The 27496-nt window shown below is 47.7% G+C and overlaps 2 protein-coding genes across 2 annotated transcripts in view; one reads left to right on the plus strand and one right to left on the minus strand.

Moving 5' to 3' along the window:
• Nucleotides 1-17439, plus strand: part of LOC120381435 (zinc finger protein 850-like) — a gene marked incomplete at its 5' end in the record, with an annotated part of 117533 nt that extends 100094 nt beyond the window's left edge. The window contains one exon of the mRNA XM_039499632.1: nucleotides 16532-17439. Coding sequence (XP_039355566.1) covers nucleotides 16532-17121 — 590 coding nt within the window. The remainder of the gene's footprint in view (nucleotides 1-16531) is intronic.
• The window catches only part of LOC120381416 (zinc finger protein 271-like), a 1091725-nt gene that overhangs the window by 752715 nt on the left and 311514 nt on the right, over nucleotides 1-27496 (minus strand). The gene's annotated exons all lie outside the window — the stretch shown is intronic.

A 27496-nucleotide genomic window follows, 5' to 3' on the forward strand; every position in this document is an offset into this window, starting at 1 on the left:
CCAGATCAGTGGCACCGCTATGGGCACCCGCATGGCCCCACAATATGCCAATATTTTTATGGCCGACCTGGAACAACGCTTCCTCAGCTCCCGTCCACTCATGCCCCTTCTCTACCTACGCTACATTGATGACATCTTCATCATCTGGACCCATGGGAAGGAGACTCTGGAAAAATTCCACCAAGATTTCAACAGCTTCCACCCCAGCATCAACCTCAGCCTGGACCAATCTACATGGGAGGTCCACTTTCTAGACACCACGGTGCAAATAAGTGATGGTCACATTAACACCACCTTATACCGAAAACCTACCGACCGCTATGCCTACCTTCATGCCTCCAGCTTCCATCCCAGGCACACCAAAAGATCCATTGTCTACAGCCAAGCACTGAGGTACAACCGCATCTGCTCTAACCCCTCAGACAGAGACCAACACCTACAATATCTCCACCTAGCATTCTCAAAACTACAGTACCCACACGAGGAAATAAGGAAACAGATCAACAGAGGCAGACATGTACCCAGAAGCGTCCTATTGCAAGACAAACCCAAGAAAGAAACCAACAGGACTCCACTGGTCATCACATACAGTCCCCAGCTCAAACCCCTCCAACGCATCATCAGGGATCTACAACCCATCCTGGACAATGGTCCCACACTTTCACAGGCCTTGGGTGGCAGGCCAGTCCTCGCCCACAGACAACCTGCCAACCTGAAGCATATTCTCACCAACAACTGCACACCGCACCATAGTAACTCTAGCTCAGGAACCAACCCATGCAACAAACCTCGATGCCAACTCTGCCCACATATCTACACCAGCAACACCATCACAGGACCTAACCAGATCAGCCACACCATCACCGGTTCATTCACCTGCACGTCCACCAATGTAATATATGCCATCATATGCCAGCAATGCCCCTCTGCTATGTACATCGGCCAAACTGGACAGTCTCTAAGGAAAAGGATAAATTGACACAAATCAGACATTAGGAATGGCAATATACAAAAACCTGTAGGAGAACACTTCAACCTCCCTGGCCACACAATAGCAGATTTTAAGGTGGCCATCCTACAGCAAAAAAACTTTAGGACCAGACTTCAAAGAGAAACTGCTGAGCTCCAGTTCATCTGAAAATTTAACACCATCAGCTTAGGACTAAACAAAGACTGTGAATGGCTTGCCAATTACAGAACCAGTTTCTCCTCCCTTGGTTTTCACACCTCAGCTGCTGGAACAGGGCCCCATCCTCCCTGATTGATCTAACCTCGTTATCTCTAGTTTGCTTCTTGCTTGCTTATATATACACACCTGCCCCTGGAAGTTTCTACTGCTTGCATCCGAAGAAGTGGGTATTCACCCACGAAAGCTCATGCTGCAAAACGTCTGTTAGTCTATAAGGTGCCACAGGATTCTTTACTGCTCCTGTAGGAAAAAGAATTCTGGAACAGGCACCTTTTATAAGCAAGATATTTTACTTACAATTGGGCTTTAATTTGTGTGGAAAGAAATACTTTATGCAGCACAAAGGAGAGTTACAAAAATGTATTACTCTTCATTGGCTCGACACACAATATCCTCCCCAAATTCACCTCAGGAGTGTTGATTGGAACTCATGTAGATAATTAATTTTCTTGTTATCAGTTGCTTACCTTGTGACATGTATTCTCTGCAAATCTCAAAGATTCATATAAAATACCCTAAAAATTTGCCCCACTTTCTCTCAACATGTCTATTTCTAAGTGACTATGCCCTGAGTTTTTCCTTATCTCTATTTATAAATTACTAAAAAAAATAAATCTCAGATTTACACCTTTTCTCAGATTCTTGACTATGGATACAAAATGTGTCCTTATGTTGCCCATTTCCTCTTTATTCGTTTATCAAATATTGATGTGAAATACACTCAGATTTTACCTCATATCAACAACTGATATAAAATCCCTCTGATGTTCCACTTTCCTTTCACTAATTTACAAAAATGGATCCAAAAATCCCTCTGATTTCCACCCTTTCTTTTTCATTTCTGAACACTGATCTCAAATCTCAGGTTTTCCCTCTTTCTATGTCATCATCAAATGTCAATTAAAAATCCTCTCCAGTTTGGGGCTGTTCCCCATGTCTCTAAATTCCAGCAACTTCTTCCTTGGAGGGAACCTGTTGCCCTGAGTCATTCTCCATCCTGGTTGTTGCAGGGGGTTAAATTGCCCAGAGATCATCTTTCCCGTCTCCTTTGAGAATAATTTCTTCCTCCTTTATCTTTGTTAAAATGTTTACCAAAGAAAGAGACCAGAGACACGTTTAATACCCATCAAATTCAGAGGCCTCCCCATGTTTGGGGATCAGTGGTTCCCAGCTGATAACAGGAGAGTTGGCTGAATCCTTTTCTTTTCTCCAGCTGGCACGGGATGAGGAGGTCTCTCTGAGTGCAGTGTGGGTCCAGAAGTTTCCCAAATCCCATGACAAATGCTCTTCAGGAGGGGTTGCTTCCCGCAGTGCTAAGATGTAGCCACCTTGGGGTGGATCCAGGGTGGCCATTATTTGCTAGTGACAGGCCATGGAAGTTTCTTACCTTTCTTGCCCTCTAGGCCTTCCATTCTCCTGTTAAAGGAGCATCCCCCAGGGCTCCCTCTGTCTGTGCGACTGGCCAGCAGGGGGCAGTGATAACTCTCTATCCACTTATCAGGCACTGTGAGGTAACACTATTGCTCTGGGGGAAGGGGTGTCTGTATGAGGAGATTGCAGCTGGATAGGAAGAGGCATTGTGGTAGGGGGAGGTGTTTGGGTGGCTGGGAAGGGGGTACCCTAGTCAGGTTGGTGGGTTCTGGAGGTTTGGGGTTTTGAGGGGTTGTTCTGATGTGCCCAGCCCTGAGGCTGTGGGTCATGAAGGTGGGTATTGCTGGGATCCTGTTGGCTGCAGAACGGGGGGAGGGGGTGTCTCTTGGGGAGGCGGGACAGGGGGTTAGAGGGAGCCTGGTGCTGTGCCAGGGGCTCCGTCTGGGCTTCCCCGGCTGGCTCCTGGGATCGCTGCCGTGCCCAGTGCACAGAGCTGGGGGAGGGGATCCCTGGCACTAGGTCAGGGGATGCCAGGCAAGCAGAGTGAGGGGTCCCACTGAAAAGCATCAGGGGGTCCTGCTGGGTGTAGGAGGGGGTCCCAGACAAACGGCAGGGCAGATCCTGCTGGTGGTGGTGGTGGGGAGGGGGTCCTAGGCAGGCAGTGAGGGACTGCGTTCCCAGTGGGCGGGTCCCTGGCTGCTGGGGGCTCTTGGTGGGGGGAACCTTTTGGGATTCCCAACCTGACAGTCATGGTCTGGTGGGGCTTTGAGGGGTATCTGGGGTCCCTGGCTGGGGACTCTGGGGGCTGCGTCCCAGGGAATAGCTGCTGGGCCCCTGGCTGTGGGAACTTCTACTAACCATGATCCTTCTCTCTGATCAACTCGTGCCAGAGTCCTGGCTCCAAGCACTGCCCGGCATTCCCAGTCACCAGCCCTGTCACTGTGATCACTTTCTGTCCACTTATCAGTCACTGTTCGTGTGAAATCACAGATTTTGCTTTTCTCCTATTTTGAAAACTGCAGGAACTTTTGGTTCCATTTGGAAAATTTGTGCCCCCCAGTCCTTGTCCTGGATCTGGGGGATGAGGGAGGTGGGAAGGGGGTCAGCACTGCCACACAATGGTCTCTTCCACAGCGTTCTGGACTCATTCTTTCTGAACTCTGGTTTCATTGAGACCATTGTTAATCCAGAGTCACTGTATGGAAAGACAAGGAGTGACTCTGGATGGACAGTGGGGGAAATAAGATCAGCAATTCTCCCTGTGAGGAGGGGCTCTCATTAGCTGCTCTCCCCAGAGAGCTAAAGGAGGGAAGCTGCTCAAATGCTCTGTCCCTCTCTGCTCAGGATACTGGGGTTCAGCTTCCTGGGTCAGAGGCTGCAGCCTCCATTGTGATCGGGGAGACCAGGCTTAGCAGCTGCTGCTCCCCCAGCGGGGTTCTGTGCTGGGATGTGACCTGAATTAAAGCTGCTTCTCTGCCTGGCCCAGGGGATGACTTTCTCCAGCTGGTCCTAGCCGCCTAGGGCAGCCCTGGGCCCTGTTAATACTAAATTCAGAGCCAGACATTCCAAGTAACTGAAAGAAACGAAAGGAAAATGCTGGGGTCTGGCCTTAAAATGACTCTACACAAACAGACACCCCCCGCCCCATTACTTGTCCAATTAACAATTGCTGGAGCAAATCCAGCCCTGGGGGAGCAAACTACCCAGGAATGGGATTTTCCTACCAGATGGGCAGGGAGAGGGGAAAAGGAGATAGAAGGAGAAAGAGACTGAAAGGGGCTGTGAGAGAGAAGAGTTTGGAGAGAGATTTCCAGATCTCTAATCTGCCCAGACAGATGTATTGCTGCACCCTGGATAGAGTCACTTTCCTGTGGAAAAGATGAGAATCAGACAGAGGAAAATCCAGTTCCTGACTCCATATCCCTCCTGCTGGGGTGTGGCTGCCGTGCGGTCAGTGTCTGAGGGGATCCCCCCACAGTGACTCCTTTGGTTCTGCTTTTTTCTAGCCTTGTGTTCAGAGACTTTGTTACGGGGTGAGGGGACGGAGAAGGGAGGTTAAAAATGTCACTGTGGGCTTAGCCTGGCAGGAGAGGCCAGGTCTACACTGTACAAAGAGATCAAGCCTTTCTCAGCATGGCAGGCTCTAGGGTGTCTGTGTGCAGGGAAAGGGCCTGGGGGAATCATGCTGTGAAATGTATTAAAGCCTGTTCTGAAACCTTCACAACTGCCCTTCTCGCCCTGCCAGGCTGCAGAATGTCGTCCATGTTTCGCTCCAGTTCATCCCGTCCTCTCGTTGGACAGGGGAGAGAAATGGCTGCAGAGGAGCCAGTTCAAGTAGGTATGATCAGGGGGTTGCTGGTGGGTTCCTCCACGGGGGGAGAGGGACAGCAAATACGTGGGAGATGGGAAGGTTTGCACAGGCTGGTTTGGAGGTTGCAGTCTGGTTTGCAGGAAATGCACAGGGTGGAGAAAGGGAGGAGGACAGGGGTGTGCTAAACCTGCTGGGAGTTATTTAATATGTGGCCTAGATTCTAGGAACAGACCCAGGAGGTTCGGCAGTGGAAATGCTCTAGTTTGTGGAGCAGAAAATAACCCAGCTGCATGGGGCTGGGAAAACTGACCAGACTCGTAGTGCTGGAGCCCGACCTGATTAACCAGCGGCTGCTGTGAAATTTGAAGGGGGCACCCACCAGTGAGGCTTAGGGGAGATTCCCCTCCCTTCCCATCCAGTTCTTCAGAATGGGGAGGGTGTTGGGCTTCCTACCAGGGAGCTGTCCCTGGACCCTGCTAGGGGCTCCCTCTCCTGAATCAGTCTGTGGCTAGTAGGGGGGTGATGGCTCTGCTGGGAGAGAGGAGGGGCTCTTGCTTCGTCCCCTCCCCCTGGTGTTTCCTGGATGCTCTGAGCAGGGTGGGGGTGGGACTCTGACTGCAATCCACCCAGAGTTTCTGTTTGGCTCCTGTCCCCCATGTATAGGGGGGCTGTGAGTGGGGCAGCAGGTACTGAGTGTTGGACTCTCGCTCTTTCAGGGGCTGGTGACCTTCGAGGAGGTGGCTGTGTATTTCACCAGGGGAGAGGGGGCTCTGCTGGACCCCACTCAGAGAGCCCTCTACAGGGATGTCATGCAGGAGAACTATCAGAATGTGACCTCGCTGGGTAAGGGTTACTCTCCCCTCTGTTCTTGGAAGAGGAAAAGAAGAGAGATGGTTCACGGCAGCCCCACAATGCCACCTCTACTTTGCCCTGTTTCAGCATCACCCCGATATGCCAGTGACACACACACACACTGCCACAAACCCTCCCCTGCTGCAGAACGCTTTGGGAACAGAGCACAGGAGCCGTATCGCACAGTGTCAAATATCTCCTGTTTGCTCAAGTAAAAGTGAGGGTTAGGTGCGGCATAATCAGCAGAAGTTTCTTACCCCTGACCTCTCAAACCCTGAGCCTTGTCCACCCAGACCACAATAATGCTTGGGGTGTAACGAGCAGGCTGCTGGAGTCAGAGCTGCTGATCCATGGTCACTTATCACACAGACACTCCGTGCGTCCTTGAATGCTGGCTGGGGGAATCCAGAGAAGGAAGCTCAGTGGCGGATTTAGCGTTAGTGGGGCCCTGTGCTCAGCTCCATTTTAGGGGTCCCTCCTTGGGACATAGGCAAGAAAAAGAACATTCTCTCATTTCCCTCCCACCCCCATTTTTCATTCTTTTTTTCCTTCCTCCTCCTCCTCCTATAAGTAATAGGAAGTAACTGAAAATAAAGTGAGGTACATTGATTGTTTTTGTCGTCTAACCGATTTTTCCACAGACCACTTGAAAATCGCTGAGTCTTGGTGCACCACTTAATGATCTTTCCATATATTGTTTGTGCCGTTAGCTAACTATTGTAAAGCGCTTTGGATAAGAGCCCTTTATTAAAAATTAAAAATGTTGGAGTGCAGGGTCTGGCCAGGAGTTAGGGTGTGGGAGGGGGCTGAGGGTTGGGGCAGGGGGTTGGGGTGTGGAGCACTTACCTGAGCAGCTCCTGTTTCATGCGAGCAATGCAGGTGGGGATGTGGGGGGGCCGGAGTCAGGGTGGGCAGGAGGCTGTGTGGGAGGGGTGCAGGAGTCAGGGCTGGGAGTGTGATATGGGCAGGGGGTGGGGGATAAGTGGGTATGGGTGGTTGCAGGAATCAGGGAGGGCAGGGAACTGGGGTGTGTTTGAGAGGGGTGAAGGAGTAAGGGCTGGCGGTGTGAGGGGGTGCAGGAGTCAGGAAGGGCGGGGTGTTCAGGGGGCAGGAGTCAGGGCTGGGGGTGCAGGGTCTGGGAGGGAGTTGGGGTGCAGGAGCAGCTGGGGATTGGGGGTGCAGGGTCTGGCCAGGTTTTAGGATGCAAGAGGGGGCTCAGGGTTGAGGCAGGAGGTTGGGGTGTGAAGTGCTTACCTGGGGCAGCTCCCATGTGGTATGAGGGGTGCAGGTGGCAATGTAGAGGGTGGGGTGCAGGAGCTCCCATTTGGTGCTCAGGGAGTGGTTGAGGATGTGCGAGGGGTGCAGGAGTCAGAGCATGGGGTGTGAGGGCTCGTTATGTGGGAGGGGATGCAGGAGTCAGGTCTGGGGGCTGGGAGGGTGGGCTGGGGTACTGGGGGTGCTCCCAGCCCCCTACCCTGATGGCTCAAGTAGGGGCTGGGGGCAGGGGGGTATGTGATAGGGGAGTGCTTTGTAAAGCAGGGAGCAAGTGACCAGGGAGCTTTTCAAACAGGGCTGCTAATGGGGAGTTTCGTGAGGGAGTTTGGAAGGGGAGTGGGAAGGGGGCGAGGTACTCTTGCCATTCTTTAAAACATTTAAGCTATAATACAAACTTCTTGATTGAAACAAAAACCCTGTTGTTAATCTAGGTAGCTGTAAGAGAGAATGCAGGCAGGAGCCCAGCAGCAGAGTGGGGGCTATCCTGTTTATTGCTCTCAATGTAGCATATGTGATTACCTGCCCTGTGGGCGGGTTGCTTACGTGTGCATTCGATGCAAGGATCTCCTGGCCGTCAGAGACCGTGTGGAGGCTTTGGAAGCCAGGGTGATGGAACTGGAGACGCTAAGGGGGGCAGAGAAGTATGTTGATGAGGCTTTCCGGGACACTGTAGATTTCTCCCACCTCCGGTCAGACAGCCACTGCGCTGTTGAGGAGGATGAAAGGCCCAGGGAAGGAGAGCTGTCAATGGGAGCAGAGGGAAACCTTCCCATAATTGGGACCTTCCTCCCAGATGGTGTTGGGGTAACCTCTTGCACTGAGGTTACCTCTCCGGGGAGGGAACCCCATGCATTAAGAAAAGGCAGCTGTTAGTAATGGGAGATTTGATCATTAGAAACAAGGATAGCTGGGTTTGTGATGACCCGGAGAACCGTATGGTGACTTGTCTGCCTGATGCAAAGGTTGCTGATTTCTCAAGGCATCTAGATAGATTTATGTGTAGTGCTGGGGAGGAGCCGGTGGTCGTGGCACATGCAGGCACCAGTGACATAAGGAACGGTAGGTGAGACGTCCTGGAGGCCAAATTTAATCTGCGAGGAAAGAGACTGAAATCTGGGACTTCTATGGTGGCATTCTCAGAAAAGCTTCCAGTTCCACGTACAGGGCCAGATAGGCAGGCAGAGCTTGAGTCTCAATGGGTGGATGAGATGATGGTGTAGAGAGGAGGCGTTTAGATTGATTAGGAGCTGGGGAAACTTTGGGGATGGGTGAGCCTATACAGGAAGGATGGGCTCCACCTAAACCAAAGTGGAACCAAACTGCTGGCACTTAACATGAAAAAGGTTGCAGAGCAGTTTTTAAACTAAGAGATGGGGAAAGCCAATGGCTGCAGAGGAGCTCATGGATTGGACAGAGACTTGTCTTAGAGGGGAGTCTAGTGATAGAGATTTTGTAGTTCTAGTCAGAAAGAGAGGCTGGAAGAGGATAAAGTAGGGGCCAGATTAGATGAGAAGCATTCACACACACAAGAATCTAACACATCAGAAAAGGGCAGACAAATAAACAGTGACAAGCTTTTAAAGTGCGTGTACACAAATGATAGAAGTCTAAATAATAAGATGGGTGAATTAGAGTGCCTCTTGTTAAAGGAGGATATTGACATAATAGGCATCACAGAAACCTGGTGGAGTTAGGACAATCAATGGGACACAATCGTTCCGGGGTACAAAATATATCGAAGGACAGAGCAGGTCATACTCGGGGGGTGGGGAGGGGAGTGGCACTGTATGTTAAAGAAAATGTAAACTCAAATGAAGTAAAAATCTTAAATGAAACCACATGTTCCATAGAGATTCTATGGATAGTAATTCCAGGCTCTAATAAGAATATAACAATAGGGATCTGTTATCGACCACCTGTCAAAGACAGCGATAGTGAGGATGAAATGCGAAGGGAGATTAGAGAGGCTATCAAAATAAAGAACTCCATAATAGTGGGAGATTTCAGTTATCCCCATATTGACTGGGTACATGTCACCTCAGGACAAAATGCAGAGACAAAATTTCTGGATACTTTAAATGACTGTTTCTTGGAGCAGCTGGTATAAGAACCCGCAATGGGAGAAGCAACTCTCGATTTAGTCCTGAGTGGCGCGCAGGATCTAGTCCAAGGGCTAACTGTAATAGTGGAAATAGTGACCATAATATAACAACATTTAACATTCCTGTGGTGGGAACAACAGCTCAACACTGGCATTTAATTTCAGGAAGGGGAACTATGCAAAAATGAGGGGGTTAGTTAAACAGAAATTAAAAGGTACAATGACTAGAGTGAAATCCCTGCAAGCTGCATGGACACTTTTCAAAAACACAATATTAGAGGCCCAACTTAAATATATACCCCAAATTAAAACACACAGCAAAAGAACTAAAAAAAAGTCACCGTGGCTTAACGACCATGTAAAAGAAGCAGTGAGAGATAAAAAGGCATCTTTTAAAAAGCGGAAGTCAAGTCCTAGTGAGGTACATAGAAAGGAGCATAAACACTACCAAATTAAGTGTAAAAATGTAATAAGAAAAGCCAAAGAGGAGTTTGAAGAAGGGGCTAGCCAAAAACTCAAAAGGTAATAACAAAATGTTTTTTAAGTACATCAAAAGGAGGAAGCCTGCTAAACAACCAGTGGGGCCACTGGACGATTGAGATACAAAAGGAGCCCTTAAAGACGATAAAGTCATTGCAGAGAAACTAAATGGATTCTTTGCTTCAGTCTTCATGGCTGAGGATGTTGGTGAGATTCCCAAACCTTTTGTGGGTGACAAATCTGAGGAACTGCCACAGATTGAAGTGTCACTAGAGCAGGTTTTGGAACTACTTGATAAACTTAACTGTAACAAGTCACCGGAACCAGATGGTATTTTCCAAGAGTTCTGAAGGAACTCAAATGTGAAATTGGGGAACTATTAGCTATGGTTTGTAACCTGTCTTAAAATCGGCTTCTGTACCCAATGACTGGAAGATTGCTAATGTAACGCCAATATTTAAAAAGGGCTCTAGAGGCGATCCTGGCCGTTGCAGACTGGTAGGTCTAATGTCTGTACCAGGCAAATTAGTTGAAACAATAGTAAAGGAATAAAATTGTCAGGCACATAGAAGAACAAAAAATGTTGAGCAAAAGTCAATATGCTTTCTGTAAAGGGAAATCATGTCTTACTAATCTATTAGAGTTCTTTGAAGGGGTCAACAAACAAGTGGACAAGGGGGATCCAGTGGATATAGTGTACTTAGATTTCCAGAAAGCATTTGACAAGGTCCCTCACCAAAGGCTCTTACATAAATTATGTTATCATGGGATAAGAGGGAAGATCTTTTCATGGATTGAGAACTGGTTAAAAGACAGGGAACAAAGGGTAGGAATCAATGGTAAATTTTCAGAATGGAGAGGAGTAACTAGTGGTGTTCCCCAAGGGTCAGTCCTAGGACCAATCCTATTCAACGTATTCATAAATGATCTGGAGAAAGGGGTAAACAGTGAGGTGGCAAAGTTTGCAGATGATACTTGTGACGATGCGGTTCTGGTGGGACCCAACTGAGAGTGACACATCGCTTAAAACAGGGCAGTTACAGCCCAAGGCTGGGATTTTTCCACCTCTAAGGCAAACCAAACCAGCCAGACAAAGAGGACTTTAGTTTCACCTCACTGGTTAACCACAAGTCACACGAGCAATTCCCTTAGACACTCCAGTCTTCCAGTATCACCACCAGTGCACTCGTCCGGGGGATGAATGGTTATGAAAACCAACACCCCAATACAAGAAAAAGGTTCGATCCCAAAGAATCAAGCCCCAGACCCAGGTCAATATACACATCAGATCTTACCCACAATTCACGCTGCTGCCAATCCTTTAGAATCTAAAATCTAAAGGTTTATTCATAAAAGGAAAAAGATAGAGATGAGAGCTAGAATTGGTTAAATGGAATCAATTACATGCAGTAATGGCAAAGTTCTTAGTTCAGGCTTGTAGCAGTGATGGAGTAAACTGCAGGTTCAAATCAAGTCTCTGGAGTACATCTCTCTCTGGGATGGGTCAGTCAATCCTTTGTTCAGAGCTTCAGTTTGTAGCAAAGTTCCTCCAGAGGTAAGAAGCAGGATTGAAAACAAGATGGAGATGAGGCATCAGCCTTTTATAGGCTTTTCCAGCTGTAAGAACACTTATTTGTTCTTACTGTGGAAAATGACAGCAAAATGGAGTCTGGAGTCACATGGGCAAGGCCCTGTATACTTTGCTGAGTTACAAGGCATATCTGCCTTCTCTCAATGGGTCAGTTGAATAGCTGATGGTCCTTAATGGGCCATCAAGCATGCTAGGCAGAGCTAACACCAACTTGTCTGGGATGTCTCCCAGAAGCACAGCATAAGTTGGAAATACAGACAGGATAGAGCCAATACTCATAACTTCAACTACAAAATGATACATACATATAGACACCATAATCATAACTAGCAACCCATAACCTGGTCTTGGACACCTTATATGACCCCCTTTACATAAGATTTGGTGCCACTACAGGACCTTGGTTGCAACCATGTTCTATATGGTCCCAGATTATATCAATAACGTTACAATACTAAACTGCTCAAGATAGTTAAGACCAAAGCAAACTGTGAAGAACTTCAAAAAGATCTCACAGAACTAAGTGACTGGGCAGCAAAATGGCAAATGTGTATAAATGTCAAGTAATGCAGATTGGAAAAAAATAACCCCAACTATACATACAATATGATGGGGGCAAAATTAGGCTGATCAGGAAAAAGATATTTTTGTCATTGTGTCTCTGAAGACATCCAGCAGTGTGCAGAGGAAGTCAAAAAAGCAAACAGGATGTTAGGAATTATTTAAAAAGGGATAGACAGTAATACAGAGAATATCTTATTGCCCTTGTATAAATCAATGGAAATAACTAATTTAGACCCCATCATTTTATATGTATATTTGGGATTATGTTTGCCAATGGGCTGCAATGTGTTATCCTGACATCTAGTACTGCTGAGATTCTGCATTCAGTAATATCCCTGCCCTTCCTGTTCCCGTTCTCCACTGAGCCCCACGTTTATGTTTCCAGCTTCCCCAGGACTCTGTCTTTCTCTGGACCCATCTGTCAGCAAGAAGCAGTGCCAGGGAGACTTCGATTTCTGGGACGTGGATTTACTTTCTGTATGTTTTAGGAGACTCTTTGAAATTGAGTGTCTGTGACATTAAGCACAGTACAATCTGGACTGTTAACAGCTGTGTCCCCTCAGTTCCCCAGGCTGGGGTGCCTTTTACACTGCTCTACTGGGAGAGCAGCCACCCCATGGCAGTTCACACGCAGTCTCCAGCATGTAACTCGCTCCCAGCTACACAGTATTGAGTGCTGCTAGTCAGTGAGTCACAAATTACAGTGCCCCACAGGAGAACCTCAGAAAATTCTCTGCTCCCAGACTTCCCCCAGAAATGTGCATCTTGCACTGTCCAGCACACTCCTGAACAATGGGAGCTCATATGAAATCTGTTGTTTCATCAGTGGAAAATGACATGCACCAGCCTTGTTATTCCAAATGGAGTTTCCAACACACTTTAATCCAAACACACTGGTTTGATTAAAAAAGGAAACAAAATTATTAACTACTGAAAAAAAAGATTTGAAGTGACTACAAGTAATGAGGCATAAATGTCAGAATTGTTTATGAAAGAAATGCAAAGATAAAACACAAACTAATGTTTAACTTAACAAGCTAAAAGGGATTTAAAACAAATGTTTCTCTCGCCATGTGCTGAGACGGGCTGGTTTTCCTTTCAGCCAGGACTCCCCCTAACCTGCCCCTGCCGCCCACATTCAGTTCTTCAGGAGTTGTCATGAGCAGAGGGAAAGGGGGGAGAGAGAGAGACTCTCATGCATTTTCCTCACCTCTTTTTATAATTCAGTCCTTTGTACTAGAAACCACTTCAGTTCTCAGCTGAGTCATGGTGACAGGCTGTCATAGATACGAGCTTCAAGTGTCCCTGTGATGGAATGTAAATGTCTTCTTCACACCTTCCCCCTGGTGGAGAATGGCTATTTGACCAGCTGTTTGCCTTGCTGTCTCTGAGGAACGTAAGGTTAGAGTTGCAGCTTTTTCAGTAATATACTGTAAAATCTCATCACTTTCCATACAATGTTGCTACACAGTTTAACAGGGGGATATTCAGTAGATTTTGTCTTTTCAAATGGTACCTCACAAGCCCTACAGTGATAAATGAAGGGGAGGGGAGGGATCTCCCTTTTATAAAAACCCAGCCAGCCAGTTGGCTGTAAAATCCCTGATGGTGCGAGTTCTCTGCTTGCTTTACCTCTAAAGGGTTAACAAGCCAACAGGGTTTAAAAAAAAAAAAAGCATTGGGCACCTGACCAAAAGAGCCAATGGAAAGGCTAGAACTTTTTTAAATGGGAAAGTAACTTTCCCTTTGTCTGTTGTTCTCCGGAGAAGGCGACACGGAGTAGCAATGCTGTGTATGGCTTGAAGCAGGTATGAAAATTCATCTTCCATACCTAAAAGAAATGATTTGGATAGGGAATGTTTAGATAGACACAATCAGGTTTATTTTTTATTTTGGCTTTTGGATCTCCTCAGTGCTGTCCCAGATGCTTTTGTTTGCTTGTAAGCTTTAAGCTGAACCCCCAAGAAAGCTGTTTTGGGTGCTTACAAAAATTTTCTTTTAAGATGTAGCAAAAGCCTAAGTTCCAGATGTATTGTTTTCCTTTTCAATTTTAATTAAATTTTCCTCTTTTAAGAACAGGATTGGATTTTTGGTGTCCTAAGTGGTTTGTGTGTGTTGTTTGATTAGCTGGTAGCCACAGCTAATTTCCTTTGTTTTCTTTCTCAGCTCTTTCCCAGAGGGGAGGTGAAAGAGGGTGCCCCAAAGGGAAGAATTCTCAAGTGCTCCTTCCTGGGTCCAAGGGTTGGGGGTTTTTTGCATTTGGGTGGTGGTAGCATTTACCAGACCAAGGTCAGAGAAAAGCTGTAACTTTGGGGCTTTAGTACAAGCCTAGAGTGGCACAAATTAATTTGTAGAATCCTGTCGGGCCCCCACTTTCTGCACTCGGAGTGACAGAGTGGGGATTCAGCCCTGACACATACTATGAACAAAATTGATCATAATTTTCTAGAAGAGTGAACATAGGGGAACAGACTAGCACAGTGTCTGTGTGTTCCCAACATATATGTGGGTATTCTAGTCCCTCACAAGCAAGGTGTTCGGCATCTTCAAACACCTGAGGAACCGGTCCTGGGAATTCAGTGATTTATTAAGTGACACTGTATGGAATTGAGAGACACTTTATATTATTATTATTATTATATTATAAATACTGTGGCAAATTGCCGGTACTGTTATGCTGGGTCTCGCGCTTTCTCTTCTTTGGGGAAGGTTCAGGGCACCACTGCTTACCTCTGAATCGGTATTTTAATTACCCCACTAGTGTCCTTGAGGAGGGGAGTGGAGAGGGAGGGACCTGGGCCCGCCCTCTTCTCCAGGTCCCAACCCAGGAGCCCTGAGGTTAGTGGTGAACCACTTGAACTGGCAGTTCCTTCCCCTGGGCTACTTCCCTCTCCTGCCCTTCAGCTTGTGGAGGGGCTTCTTGCCCTCCTTCTACACAAGCCAGGTGCCCCTTACCTAGGGTTTTTGGATTTCTCAGCCCACCGCAGCACTCCTGCAAACTTTCCTTTTGTCTCTCTTCAAAACTGCTCCAACTCCCACACTGTCTGACTGAAGCAGGGGGTTTTTATCACCTGACTGGCTGCTGGGGCTCTAATTGGCTTCAGGTGCTCTAGTTAATCTGTAGCAAACCTTCCTCCCCTTGCAGGGAATAAGGCTCCCTTCTAACCCTCTCCTGCTGCCCTCTGGCCATGCTGTATCACATTGTGTACTGAGAACTCCAAGGCTTTTCCATGCCATGTGCTGTGAAGCTTGTGTTTGGGACACAGGAATTAGAAGCCACTTGGCAAAAGGAATATAAAGGGCAGCTGCATCATCTCCATTTTGTCTTCAATTCCTCTTCCTACCTCTGGAGCAACTTCTCTACAAACTGAAGGCTTGAACAAAGGACTGAATAATGTGGATGTATGCCAGAGAGCCTTTCAAGCCAGTAACTCACCAATACTGCTAAGAACCAGATGTATAGATTTCTGAATGTGTCTGACTGCTTTCCCATTTAACAACTCCCTTTTTCTTTTTCTTTTATAATAAACCTTTAGTTTAGATGCTTTCTTGCTTATAAACCTTTAGTTTAGATGCCAATGATTGGCTGGCATCGTAGTATTTTGAGTAAAATCCAAACCTATACTGACCTGGTGATGTGGCTGACTCTGGGCTCAGAAGAACACTTTGTTTATGTGAGCAGGGTTTTTAAATAACCTCTCACTGTGCTGGACCTAGGTGCTGATTAGGAGCCAGAGAACTGGGATGCAATAAAGGGGGCCGTGTGATTTCTTTTTTCAGTTTCTCGATAACCAGTGTGGGGGATCAGAAGCACAGTTGGTGACTGGTTGGTGAGTTTAACTTCCGTGATAACCACCAGTTTGGGGAGCCTCTGCTCTTCCTTTTTCAGCCTGCCCTGGGTTTGGCATTTTCAGTGAGGACTAGCCCAGGCACACCGGGTCACACTAAGTATTAAAGTTAAATTAATAGAATGTTTTTTATGAGAAAGTTTTATGAAATCAACAGAACTCCTTTGTTTTCTTTCATCTGAGCAGGGTTTCCATTTTCCAAACCTGATGTGATCTCCCAGCTGGAACAAGGGGAAGAGCCATGGGTCTCAGACCTACGGGGATCAGAGGGAAAACAGACCCTGAGATCTCCCTGCAGAGGTGAGGAAACATTAAACGAACTCTGAGTGTGAAAGTGCCTGAAGGAAATATCTGGGATGCCCTACCAAGCCCTTGAGAGGTGTCTCAGTTCATTATTGTTGCCAGCAGGGGTCATGTCCTCAGGGTAACTATAGCTCATGGCTTCCCGTAGATTCTAGCAGACACCAGGCAGTAGCTTCCTCCCTTCCCCTTGAGAATTTGGATGGGATTTGAAAGCCAAATTGATCCCCTCCTCTCTCCTGTTTTGGGGAAGAGTTTGGGGGAGTTCAGTTTGTGATTTTTATTTGACCTCCCTCCAGCACTTAGTTTGTTTTGGCTTTTCACTTTTCATCCCTGTTTGATGTTTCTGTCTTTTTCACCGCAGGTGATGCAATGGCATGTGAGAAAGAGGAGCAGAATTCTCAGCAGAAAAATGTTCAGCAAGTGGATAAACACAGAGCATTATTGCAAAGATCAAAAAGCCATGTGTCCAGGAGTCATGAGGAGGAAAAATCCTGTGAGATTCAGTACAGACCAGAAAGAGAACAAGGAAACCAGCCGGGGGTGAAAATGGGTAAACGTATTTCCTCTCAGGGAACTCAGAAGGACCTCAAGGAAACCACAACAAAGCAGGAAATCATCATTGGAAAGAGAAAAAATACATGCACAGAGTGTGGAAAAAACTTATGCGACTACTCAGCCCTTCTTAATCATCAGAGAATCCACACAGGCGACTGGCCCTATGAATACAATGAGTGTGGGAAAACCTTCACTCGAAGATCAACCCTTTCTGTTCATCAGAGAATCCACACAGGGGACAGGCCCTACAAATGCCATGAGTGTGGGAAAACCTTCACTCAAAGATCAACCCTTTCTGTTCATCAGAGAATCCACACAGGGGACAGGCCCTATGAATGCCGTGAGTGTGGGAAAACCTTCACTAGCAGCTCAGCCCTTTCTAAACATCAGAGAATCCACACAGGGAAGAGGCCCTACGAATGCAGTGAGTGTGGGAAAACCTTCACCAGCAGCTCAGACCTTTCTAAACATCAGAGAATCCACACAAGGAAGAGGCCCTACGAATGCCGTGAGTGTGGGAAAAGCTTTAGTCAGCGCTCAAACGTTATCGCACATCAGAGAATCCACACAGGGGAGAGGCCCTACGAATGCCATGAGTGTGGGAAAACATTCTCTTGGCACTCAGCCCATATTAGCCATCAGAGAAACTGCAAGGGCAGTGAACACCATAAAACCCTCTAGGGCTTTCAATTTTTTTTCTTTAATACTTTTCCTGATTCCCACATAATAACTTTTTAAATCTGTTTGAACTGTTTGCAGCACCGTTATCCCTCAGCTTGGACAGATGAGTGGCCCATTTATGCCTTTTGTAGTTTGCCTTCTTTTGACGTGGGCCCATTTGTCCCTTCTATCAACTCAATTATCCCACAAGTAATTGGAGTGTGCCCTTCCTATGAGGAACCAGGGAGCGTCACATTTATACCATTTCTCCTACTGCAAAGTTATTGTTAGAGTTGCCAGTGGTACAGATTGTATCCTTGCCAATTGTTCTCACGTTGCTCTGGGTTGTGCTGAAGAGCAGTTACATTGGGAATTTTTCACGTTATAGTTAAATAAAGAGGAGCAGGGGAAAAAAGTGTCATTTCAGCCTCTGTTACACTGGAAGGAGATGGGGTGGTTCAGAGATTCCCTCCTTCCCCATCACTCCAGAACGGTTACATTTTGGCTTCTCTGTGCAGAGTTTATTTTCATCACATTCTATCCCTCCACTTCTCAAAATGTCATATGAGGAAGAGTTCTCAGCTGTCTGTGCTTGGAGATGATGCTTTGATTTCTTTCCTCCTATATCAGAGTCGCTATGACTGGAGCTGAAAGTGTCAAAGACCTGGAAGGGGAATTTAAATGGATCCCAAACATAGTGTGATTATTTGGCGTTTAAATTCCAGGTTTCATCGATTGGTAAAGCCACTTCTGGCAAGAGGACTATTTTGTCCCCAATTATGGGATGCTGGGATACTTACAATTTTATAAATAACATAACTGACTATTGAGAGAGTGCTGAGTGAAGCTGCTTTGAATGGATCAGAGGAGAATGTGATGGGAGAATCTCTTGTCCTGATTCTAAATAATCAGATGTAACCTGCTCTGGAATTTCTCTTCATACTTTCATTGTCATGTATTCTGTCTCTCTGTGATGTGGGTTTCTCTCTTTCCTGAAGGCTGTTTGCTCACCCAATTGGATATTAGTTCAGTTCGATAGGACGTAGCTCAGATTTCTTGGAGAATTGAAGACAAATGACCATTTCCTAAAGTCCTCATTTGTCACTTCAGCTTTGCTTTTTCCCCACCCCTCCATGATGACACGGAGAAAGTTCAAGTGCAGGTCTGTCAACAACGGAGAACTCTCCAATTTACTGCACATGCTGACAAAGAAACAGCAGTGATTTAAAATCTCCACTCAGAAATGGTGAACAACAGCAGAACCCCAAGTAACTGAGGGAAGTGGATATGATCACAGTGGAGTTCAATTATTTAAGTCAGTATTTTCTCAGATGATTTGGGGAGAGAATTCCACATTAAGTGATTTTTAACTTGGCAAAATGCCCATGTATTTGGTTCCCAAAGCATTTTTGTAACCCATGCCCCACAGAAGATCTTTCCTATTCAGAATGCTCCCCTTCATGATGCAGATGTTGAGGAAAGAGAAGTGATATTTTTGTTCAATTTATCCTTAATAGTTGCTCAAAATGTGTATAAAATGAAATCAATGTTGGAAATCTAATAGCAGCAGAAAAATAGTTCTTTTTAAGTAGAAATTCCAGCTCTGGTAACGAAGATTCTGATCCAGGCCTGTATCCAGTCCCTTGCCTGGCCCTGTGTCACCAAATTAAAGAAAAGCTGGGCATGTTTCCGGAAGCCATTGCTTATGACACTGCTGAGATTTTGAGTGGTTTTGTAAAGGATTCTACTTCTGAGAAGTGTAAATTTACCCTAAAAAGGGCAAGGAAACAAAGGGCATCAGGAATGTATGTTTTTTCGGATGAGGCAAGAAAAGGGAGTAGCATTGTCCCCCTTGGATAGCCCCTGTTCAATTCCAGGTCAGAAAGCAAAACTCCTGCAAGAATATCCAAAAAATATTGTGTTTCACTTCACTTCATAAGTACAGTTGTATGGCAATTAAATGATGACCCTAAAATTTCATAAAAGCAAAGAACGCTGAACAAAAAAGTGTGGGAAATACGGCTGTATCTGAGGAAAATGGCTTGAAATGAAGGAAGACAAAAATTGATCGGTTGAGAGAAAAGGCCGTTTCCCCCTAGTTTGGAACGTCTCTCACAACTACTGGAATAGAAAAGCTAAACAAATGGTGTTCTATTGTTGCAAAGGAGATTGAAGTGAGGCCATTTTCTCCAGGTAAAAGAAAATGGTCATGTCAGGAGTGGGATTTGAAACCACGTCTCTATGCAGAAACCAGAACACCCAAGAGAGAGGAAACAAGAGTCTTAAAACGGGCACTTTGGTCCAGTCCACAATCCTAACGCTACAAAGAATGTGACTTATCAACCCTAGTTTTCATTAATATTTGATGACACTCTTTAGGGAGGCCAAGATGGCACATCTCTTTGAACTCCTAGAGCCCTTCTCCAGCACAGCTGATTTTTAGGCACACTCACCCGGACCTAAAGTTACACGTTCCCTGGAGTTCCATGAGTTCTGCGGTGTTGGAATCTCCCTGCTCACGTTTTAAGCGAACAAAAGATGGGTGCTGGCATTCTGAGACCCTCAAAATCCTGCCCTGGGGGCCAGACAGCTAAGCAACCAGCATCCACAACCTCTACCATGATAGCATCCTGTCTGGCAACAACTCACTTATCAATAGCTGGGGTCTGAAATCCTCATTTCTTTGTTGTTCTAGCACTGTAGTCTCCACTTTCCTATTGCCTGTCTTTATAATCTCTGTCTGGTTCTGTGATTGTTTCTGTCTGCTGGATAATTAATTTGTTGGGTGTAAAGCAATTCAGGTGGTGGGGTATAACTGGTTAGATAATCATGTTACAATATGTTAGGATTGGTTAGTTACATTTCAGTAAAATGATTGGTTAAGGTATAGCTAAGCAGAACTCCAGTTTTACTATATAGTCTGCAGTCAATCAGGAAGTAAGGGGGGGGAATGGAATGGGGGCAGGGGAATTGGAGTTATGTTTTGCTAAGGGGGGAATAGGAAGAGGGAATGGGAACAGGGACACAGACAAGCCTCTGTGGTGTCAGAGCTGGGAAGGGCGATACCGAGGAAGGAAATTGGCATCATTGCTTGCTGGAAGTTTACCCCAATAAACATGGAATTGTTTGCACCTCTTGAACTGCGGGTATTGCTGCTCTCAGGTCATGCGAGAAGGACCAGGGAATGGGAGGGTGATGGGATAACCCCTCTAAGAAGTACGTCTTTCAGGGTGTGAAAAACCCTGGAATCAGTATAATTAAGCTGCCCTAAGCCATGGTTAGATAGTGCTAAATGAAAGGACAGATTGTTCTGTCAATGTAGCTATTACAGGGATGGAAAACCCCTCCACTCACTGTAGCAACTGTCTACTCCACAGTGCTGTAGCAGTGTCACAGCAGCATTTTAAGTGTAGATAGCCTCAGAGTGAGACCAGGTCTGGCTCTGTGGATGCTCAGGCACTACAACAAGAGCAGTGACAATACACTGATGCTTCCGTAGTTGGCAGGATTCAAACTTGCCTGGGGAGACCCCAATGGATTTCTAGTCCATCGCCTTTACCACTCGGCCACAACTACTTGGTGTATAGGTGCTTCACTACACAATGATTCTGTTCTCACTGAATTGTCACTTCACATTGCTCAGACCAGCTCCCCCAGCACACTCCTGACTGTGCATTAGTGTAGGTGTGTCCATGGCTGAACAACAAGAGTTCCTGCCCATTTCCCTTCCGGCTGGAGCATGATTAGAGTGTGTTTGTGGTTAACAACATTGCTATAGATTGTTGTTCATTCCCCACACTGACAATTCAGACCGTCCCGTTCCTATTCGAATCTCCACCAGATCATGCCAATAGCCGGAGTCAGGATTTCTCTGGGGCACTGAAATGTTTCAGGGGGTTGGTGCATGAACTCAGCCTTGCATCCATCCCTGATGTTTCATGGACTAACAACAGCAGCGTAAAGAAAGAGCTGATCCAATATCTCACTGTCAGAGGTGAAGGTGGCCTCGTCCCATCTGCATGACCATTGCCATTGCATGAGAGAAGGTGTCAATGGAATCGAATGCCCTGGCTCAGACAAGAGACACAGGGAGGTTTTGCTGTTCATGGATCTGTGCAAAGGAAATTGTCTCTGTGTGAAATTGAGGAGGGAAATGAAACGTCCACATGGTGGCCCAATGCCCTAAGGAATGTGGGCGATGGACTCCGGCTGGGAAATGATTTTACAGGATCAATATATTGCCCTGATTAAAAGCTATGGCTAAAAGGCAGCACTGTTGTCAGTACCTGAACCTGTGTAGGGACACCCGAGTGGGTATCAAGTCCATTGCCTTAACCAGGGGTATTCGATTATTTTATCAAGATTCAAATTTCTTGGTCAAGGTATAGTCAATGTATAGACGCCAGAGAAAATAAGACACTGATGATAAGAAGAATATAGAAATATTTTGCAGTCACTATGGGCATAACTATGATAATTGTTTTGTGTTTCACTCTTTATATATGGCACCACCTTCCTTCCCTTTAGACTTCTAGTTTACCAAGGGTAAAACTAAACATCTCTTCAGATACCAGGGCGTGTTTGTGTTCATTCCTGCTAGCTACATGGGGATTTGATGTAGCTGATTTCAATCCTCCGGCTCTGCCGGGATAAGTAACGTTTCAGTCTGTCACTGAACTGAAGGAGGGAGATCATTTTTTGACAGTTTACGCCTCCTCTTAAAGGTGTTTGTCTGGCAGCCTTGGTTCCCAGGTCTCTCCGGAGGGAAGAAAGTTTCTGTGCAAAATACCAAAACTTTTAACAGAGCGGAGGGAAAGGCAACAGCCACATGATGAGGCCAATATGTACCACAACATGATTCTTTTATGAGGGATGACTCTGAACACTGACTGATCTGCACTCACTTGTGTTTGAAGAGATGTTTAGTTTTGCACTTGGGAACCTATAAGGCTGAAGCAATGTTATGGATAGTGACACTGCGATTGAAGGGTGATTTAAGGTTGTAAAAATTGTTAAAAACACTGAGCTTAAACTTGAACTGCCTGTTATTAAAGGCTGGTTTCCCCACGTTGGTTCCATAAGCTCTGCTAGAAAGGCCCTGGGTTCTCTCCTGCCTCGGTGGGACCTAGAGGGAATCGTCCCCTGCTGCCCTTGGCTCCAGGCTGATTTTTTTGGGGAGGGGGCGTGGAATTGATTTGTTTGCTGTTGAGAAGGGAGCCAGGCCAGTTCTCAGGGAACGAGAACTCCCAGCATCTGCCCAGCCCAGGCTGCTGCCCTGACCCAGCCTCTGTTCCCCTGGGGGCCCTGCGTGTTTGACTCTAGAGCAGGCCGGGAGCAGCAGCTGAGGCAGAGGACACCTGAGCTGGGCAGATAGGAGGGAGGTTAGGAAGTGGAAATGGTAAAACCGCAGTGAATATTACCTTGGACTCGACGGCATTTCTCCATTGGTCTGTCTGCTTTGGGGCTGGGACAATGACACATCCTGCTGCATTTGTCATTTCAAAGGGTGGTTTAGGATTTTCATTCTCAGACACGGTGCACAAAGCAGGACTCAACCCAGGGTGCAAACGAAATGAGCCACTCAGGTTCTGGCAGCCACAATGAGCATTTGGTGAGAGAGCTCAGACCTGCCCCTGTCCCAGAGGGAGGGGGGGTGTCTACAAGGGGCTTGGACCACTGATCTATTAGCGCCTAACTCCCAAACTTTCAGTAACTCTATTATCAGTGCCTGTGAGTGTAACTTAAACCATGAGAAAAACCACGCTGGGCTAGACCAAAGGCCCATCTAGCTCTGAATCTTGTCCTCTGACAGTAGCCAATAGCAGGTGCCCCCAAAGCCACCACTGGGAGTTGAACCCAGGCTCACCTGTTTATAAGGCAGGTACTTTAGCCAGCTAAGCCATGGTGCTTGCCTGGGTGTAAGACATAGTGTCTGCCCACACCTGACTCCCTGCCATCTCCACCAGGCCCTGACAAGCTTTCCTTGTGTTTGGATTCTGCAAAGCAGAGGAGCAGGTGACGTTTTCCTTGCAAGCTGTGTGTGTGAGTGAATCTTTGGCCAGGTCTGCACTACAAAGTTGTTTCAGCAGAAATATATTGCTCAGGTGTGTGAAGAACACACAACGCTCCCTCGGTCGGCAGCTTGGTGTGGCTGGTGTACACACTGCAATGCCATGTCTGGCGACAAAACTGCCCTGTTTTGGTGACAAAATAAAACCACTTCGATGAGAGGCCTAGAGCTTTTTGCAGCAAACTGAAAGTGCCAGTGTAGATGCTGCTGGTCATTAAATCACCATAACTGGCCTCCGCCAGTATCCCACAATGCCTGCCGTGAACTCACCTGCCCTGCATTCCTGCTACAGAGGCTGGGCCCCTCCCCTTTCCTAGCTCCAGGAAGTTCTGGCAGCTGAGCCTGCTGCTCTGCTCCGGCAGCCAGGAGCAAATCACTGCCGTGGAATGCTGCTCTCCGGCCCTGCGAACACAGAGCAGGGGGCGGGAACTTCCATACATGGGGGGGCAACGGCATCCGAACTGTGACACCCCATGACACCCCTTCCCTCCAGGAGGCTCTTACCTTCTAAACAGGGACGGCTGTTTTCTAGTAAAATCACTAAAAGAGAAGGAGAAAACTCAAAAGAGGTTCCTCCTGGTGCTCATGTCCGTGAACTCGAATACTCTCTCAGTCCTCAAAGAGAGACCTGGAGAAGGAGACTTGATGCAGCAAAGCCACAGGGGTCTCTGAGGTCTCCCTGGTCCCTCACCCCTGTTCTGCCTCGCTGATGTCAGCATCTCTCTGTGAGGTCACCACCTCCCCCCCATACCTTTGACCAATAGGCTGACGTCCTGCAAAACACCTTTGTGATGTCACTGCCACACCCCGCCCTTGCTGTGCCAATGTCCTGCCCCTGGCCAGGCACTTTGCAGGTTTGAGCTACTCCCTGGGGATCACCCCACTCAAGGAGCGTTCGTTCTAGGCAGCAAGCCGGCTAGACAGGGAAACATCAGACGCTGCTCCCAATGCTACACTCAGTTTTTCAGAAATGAGTCGACTTTATGGCCAGAAGAGACCATTAGAGCATCTAATCTGACCCCCTGCATATCACAGGCCTCCTGTAGGACACAAGTGCTACTTTTGGGGCAAACACATTCCAGAAAGGCATCTAATCTTCATTAAATGACATCAGGAGATGGAGAATCCACCACTTTCCTTGGTAGCTTGTTCCTGTGGTGAATCATCCTCGCTGTTGAATATTTGTGCCTTAGTTGCAATATGAATTTGTCTCTTTTCACCTTCCAGCCATTGGATCTTGTTATGCCTTTCTCTGCTAGATTCAAGAGCCCTTTAATACCCAGTATTTTCTCTCCAATCTGGCACTTCAACGAAGTCACCTTTCAATCTTCTTTTGATAAGCTAAACAGGTTGAGCTCTTTCAGTAACTCACTAGAAGGGATTTTTCTGCAGCCCTCAGAACATTTGGTGGCTCTTTGCTGCCCCCGCTCCAATTTCACAACATCTTTTTCAAACGAGGACACCAAAACTGGAGGCAGTATTCCAGTATCAGTCTCACTGATGCCGTGTCACCTCCTGTGACGTTATTGACATAATCTGTAACCGTATAGATCACCGTTGCGACCACTGTTCTATATTTGCAGCCAATATTGTAGAAAGGTGTCGTGCAAGGGGTCTATGAAGAGGTTCTGATTGGCTGATTATAAGGATGCTATCTCTAGATGTCTATCATTTTTCTAGTTCACGTTCTTCTTCGAGTGCTGTCCCTGTGGGTGCTCCACTCTAGGTGACGGTGCGTCCCGGCGCCGTTGATCGGAGATTTTCGGTAGCAGTGCCTGGTTGGAGCGCACGCACCCAGATGGTATCTCCCGTCTAGTTGGAATCTTCCTGAGTGCGTGCGCCCCACACCCTCCTCAGTTCCTTCTCAACCGTCCTCGGCCGAAGACGGATCTCGGGGCAGTGCTGCCTTCTCTTCCCTGGTATCTATAGGAAATAGTAACAAAGAACATAGAAATAATTATTATTTACAACCCAGTTGTTTCCCTTCCTTTACTGTAGTTACATAGTTAGTTACTTAGTTTAAAAAAAAAATCCTTCAGGCTTGTCTCCCGTTGAGACACTTTCCTCGCCCATCTCAAATTCATAATGCCAGGAGCTTCAGGATTCAAAAGATGCATCTCCTGCCAGGACTCCATGCCATGGACAGACGGGCACTCATACTGTGTGAGGTGCCTCGGGAACACCCACGTCCATGTGAAGTGCCTCCATTGCGCGAGCCTCGTTAAGAGCTCGTTGCGACAGGGACCTGCGGCTCAAAATGCTGATGAGGGAAAAATCCTTACAGCCGCTTTTGGAGACGGGAAAGGTTAAACCCGCTCCGACATGCTCCCCAGCCAGATCGGAACCGGTGGGGAGCGTTGCTTCACCCTCCCTGGAGCGGAGGCAAGAAGCAGAACAGTCTCACAGGAGAGACTTTAACAAGGGTAGGGGGTCTCCCACGAGATCCCTATCCTCTGTGCTGACAGCACCAAAGGCAGGTGCCTCAGCTTTTCCAATGCCTCAGCTGTGGCTCGGACAGAGCGCAGAGGCAGGGACCTGACCTCCTGTGTCAGGAAGGTCCTTGTGGCTCCGGTCCCCTCGGCACCGCAAACGGGCGCGGCCCCAGTGGCGCGCTGCTCCCAGGCACCGCAAACGGCCACGGCGCCGGCTGCGCGCCTCTCCCGTGCACCGCGAGCGGCCGCGGCGCCGGCTGCGCACGCCTCCCGTGCACCGCGAGCGGCCGCGGTGCCGGCTGCGCGCGCCTCCCGTGCACCGCGAGCGGCCGCGGTGCCAGCTGCGCACGCCTCCCGGGTACTGCGAGCAGCCGCGGCGCCGGCTGCGCACGCCTCCCGGGTACTGCGAGTGGCCGCGGTGCCGGCCGCGCGCGCCTCCTGGGCACTACAAACGGCCACGGTGCCGGCGGCGCGCCGCTCACCAACGCAAACGGCCGCGGCACCGGCTGTGTGCCTCTTCTGTGCACCGTGAGCGGCCGCGGCGCCGGCTGCGCGCACCTCCTGTGCACCACACGCGGCCGCGGTGCCAGCTGCGCGCACCTCCTGGGCACCGTGCACGGCCGTGGTGCCGGCTGCGCGCCTCTCCTGGGCACCGCAAACGGCCGTGGTGCCAGCAGCGCAATCCTCCCCTGCAGGGAGAAGAATGTTGGCATGGAGCCTATCTCCCACCCGGACACCAGTAGCAGACCCCCTGCAGGACACCTCCAAGCAGTCTGCAGCACTATTGTCACTTTCACTCTCCTGCTAAGGAGCTAGAGCAGAGAGCAGGCTCAACTCAGCCCAGGGAGCAGGAGCAACAATTTCACAGCCTCACTCTCCGCTCCTAGATACATAGGGCTAATATATATATATATTTGAACTGCCGTTCTCTCCAAGTGAACTGGTTTTCACTGACCATGAACTTGATTTACAGCAGCAAGTGGAGTTCTCCACTCCTGCTTCTCCTCCCCAGGCACCTCTACCACCTCAGGTCACAGTTCAAGAACACCAGCCTCAGTTTTCCCCATTTTGCCCCCCCAGGGGCGACACTTGGGTTCTCCTACGTTATGCCTTGGCCTCAGTGGTACCCTTGGCAACATCCTCCTACCAATTATCCTCCTTCTGTGCCTCAGTCTCCTGCTCTGTCCACTTCTAAGTTGCCTGAGCCGCCTCCTGAGTATGCAAGTTACGCGACTCCTAACTCTCCATTAGCCCTGGACAGAGCCCTCCTCCCTCCGTCTCCACGGGCCATGGACAACTGTAAACAATTTCAAGAACTTTTCAGGAGGGTGGCACTCAATCAAGATATTCCCTTTCAAGAGGTTCAGGAGACGCAACACAGACTCCTCAGAATCCTTCAACAGTCTGCACCCTCAGAAATCGCGCTCCCTATAAACGAAGCACTCCTGGAGCCGTCTGACACTTTCTGGCAAACCCCACCGTCTTTAGTACCAACTTGCAAAAAGGCCGAATGTAAATACTAGGTCTCTGCTAAAGACGCTGACTTCCTATTTCTCATCCACCACCCAACTCCTGGGTCATGGATGCAATTGCACAGAGGACGAAACAGTCGTAATATCAACCCACCCCGCAAGACAAGGACCTTAGATGCCTTGATGTCTTGGGCTGCAAGTTTTATACGTCCTCCACACTACAATTCAGAATTGCAAACTTCTGCACGCCTCTTCAGTTACGACTTTGGTATTTACAATAAACTTTTGAACTTGCCTCCTACATTCCAGAGGATAGGAGAGCAGACTTCAAATCAATCCTGACTGAGAACCAACTGATTTCTAGAATGGCACTACAGGCATTTCTAGACATGGCAGACACAGCAGCCTGTGGAACTGCTGTG

Source organism: Mauremys reevesii, linkage group 14 (assembly GCF_016161935.1).
Source record: "Mauremys reevesii isolate NIE-2019 linkage group 14, ASM1616193v1, whole genome shotgun sequence".
Lineage (NCBI taxonomy): Eukaryota > Metazoa > Chordata > Testudines > Geoemydidae > Mauremys > Mauremys reevesii.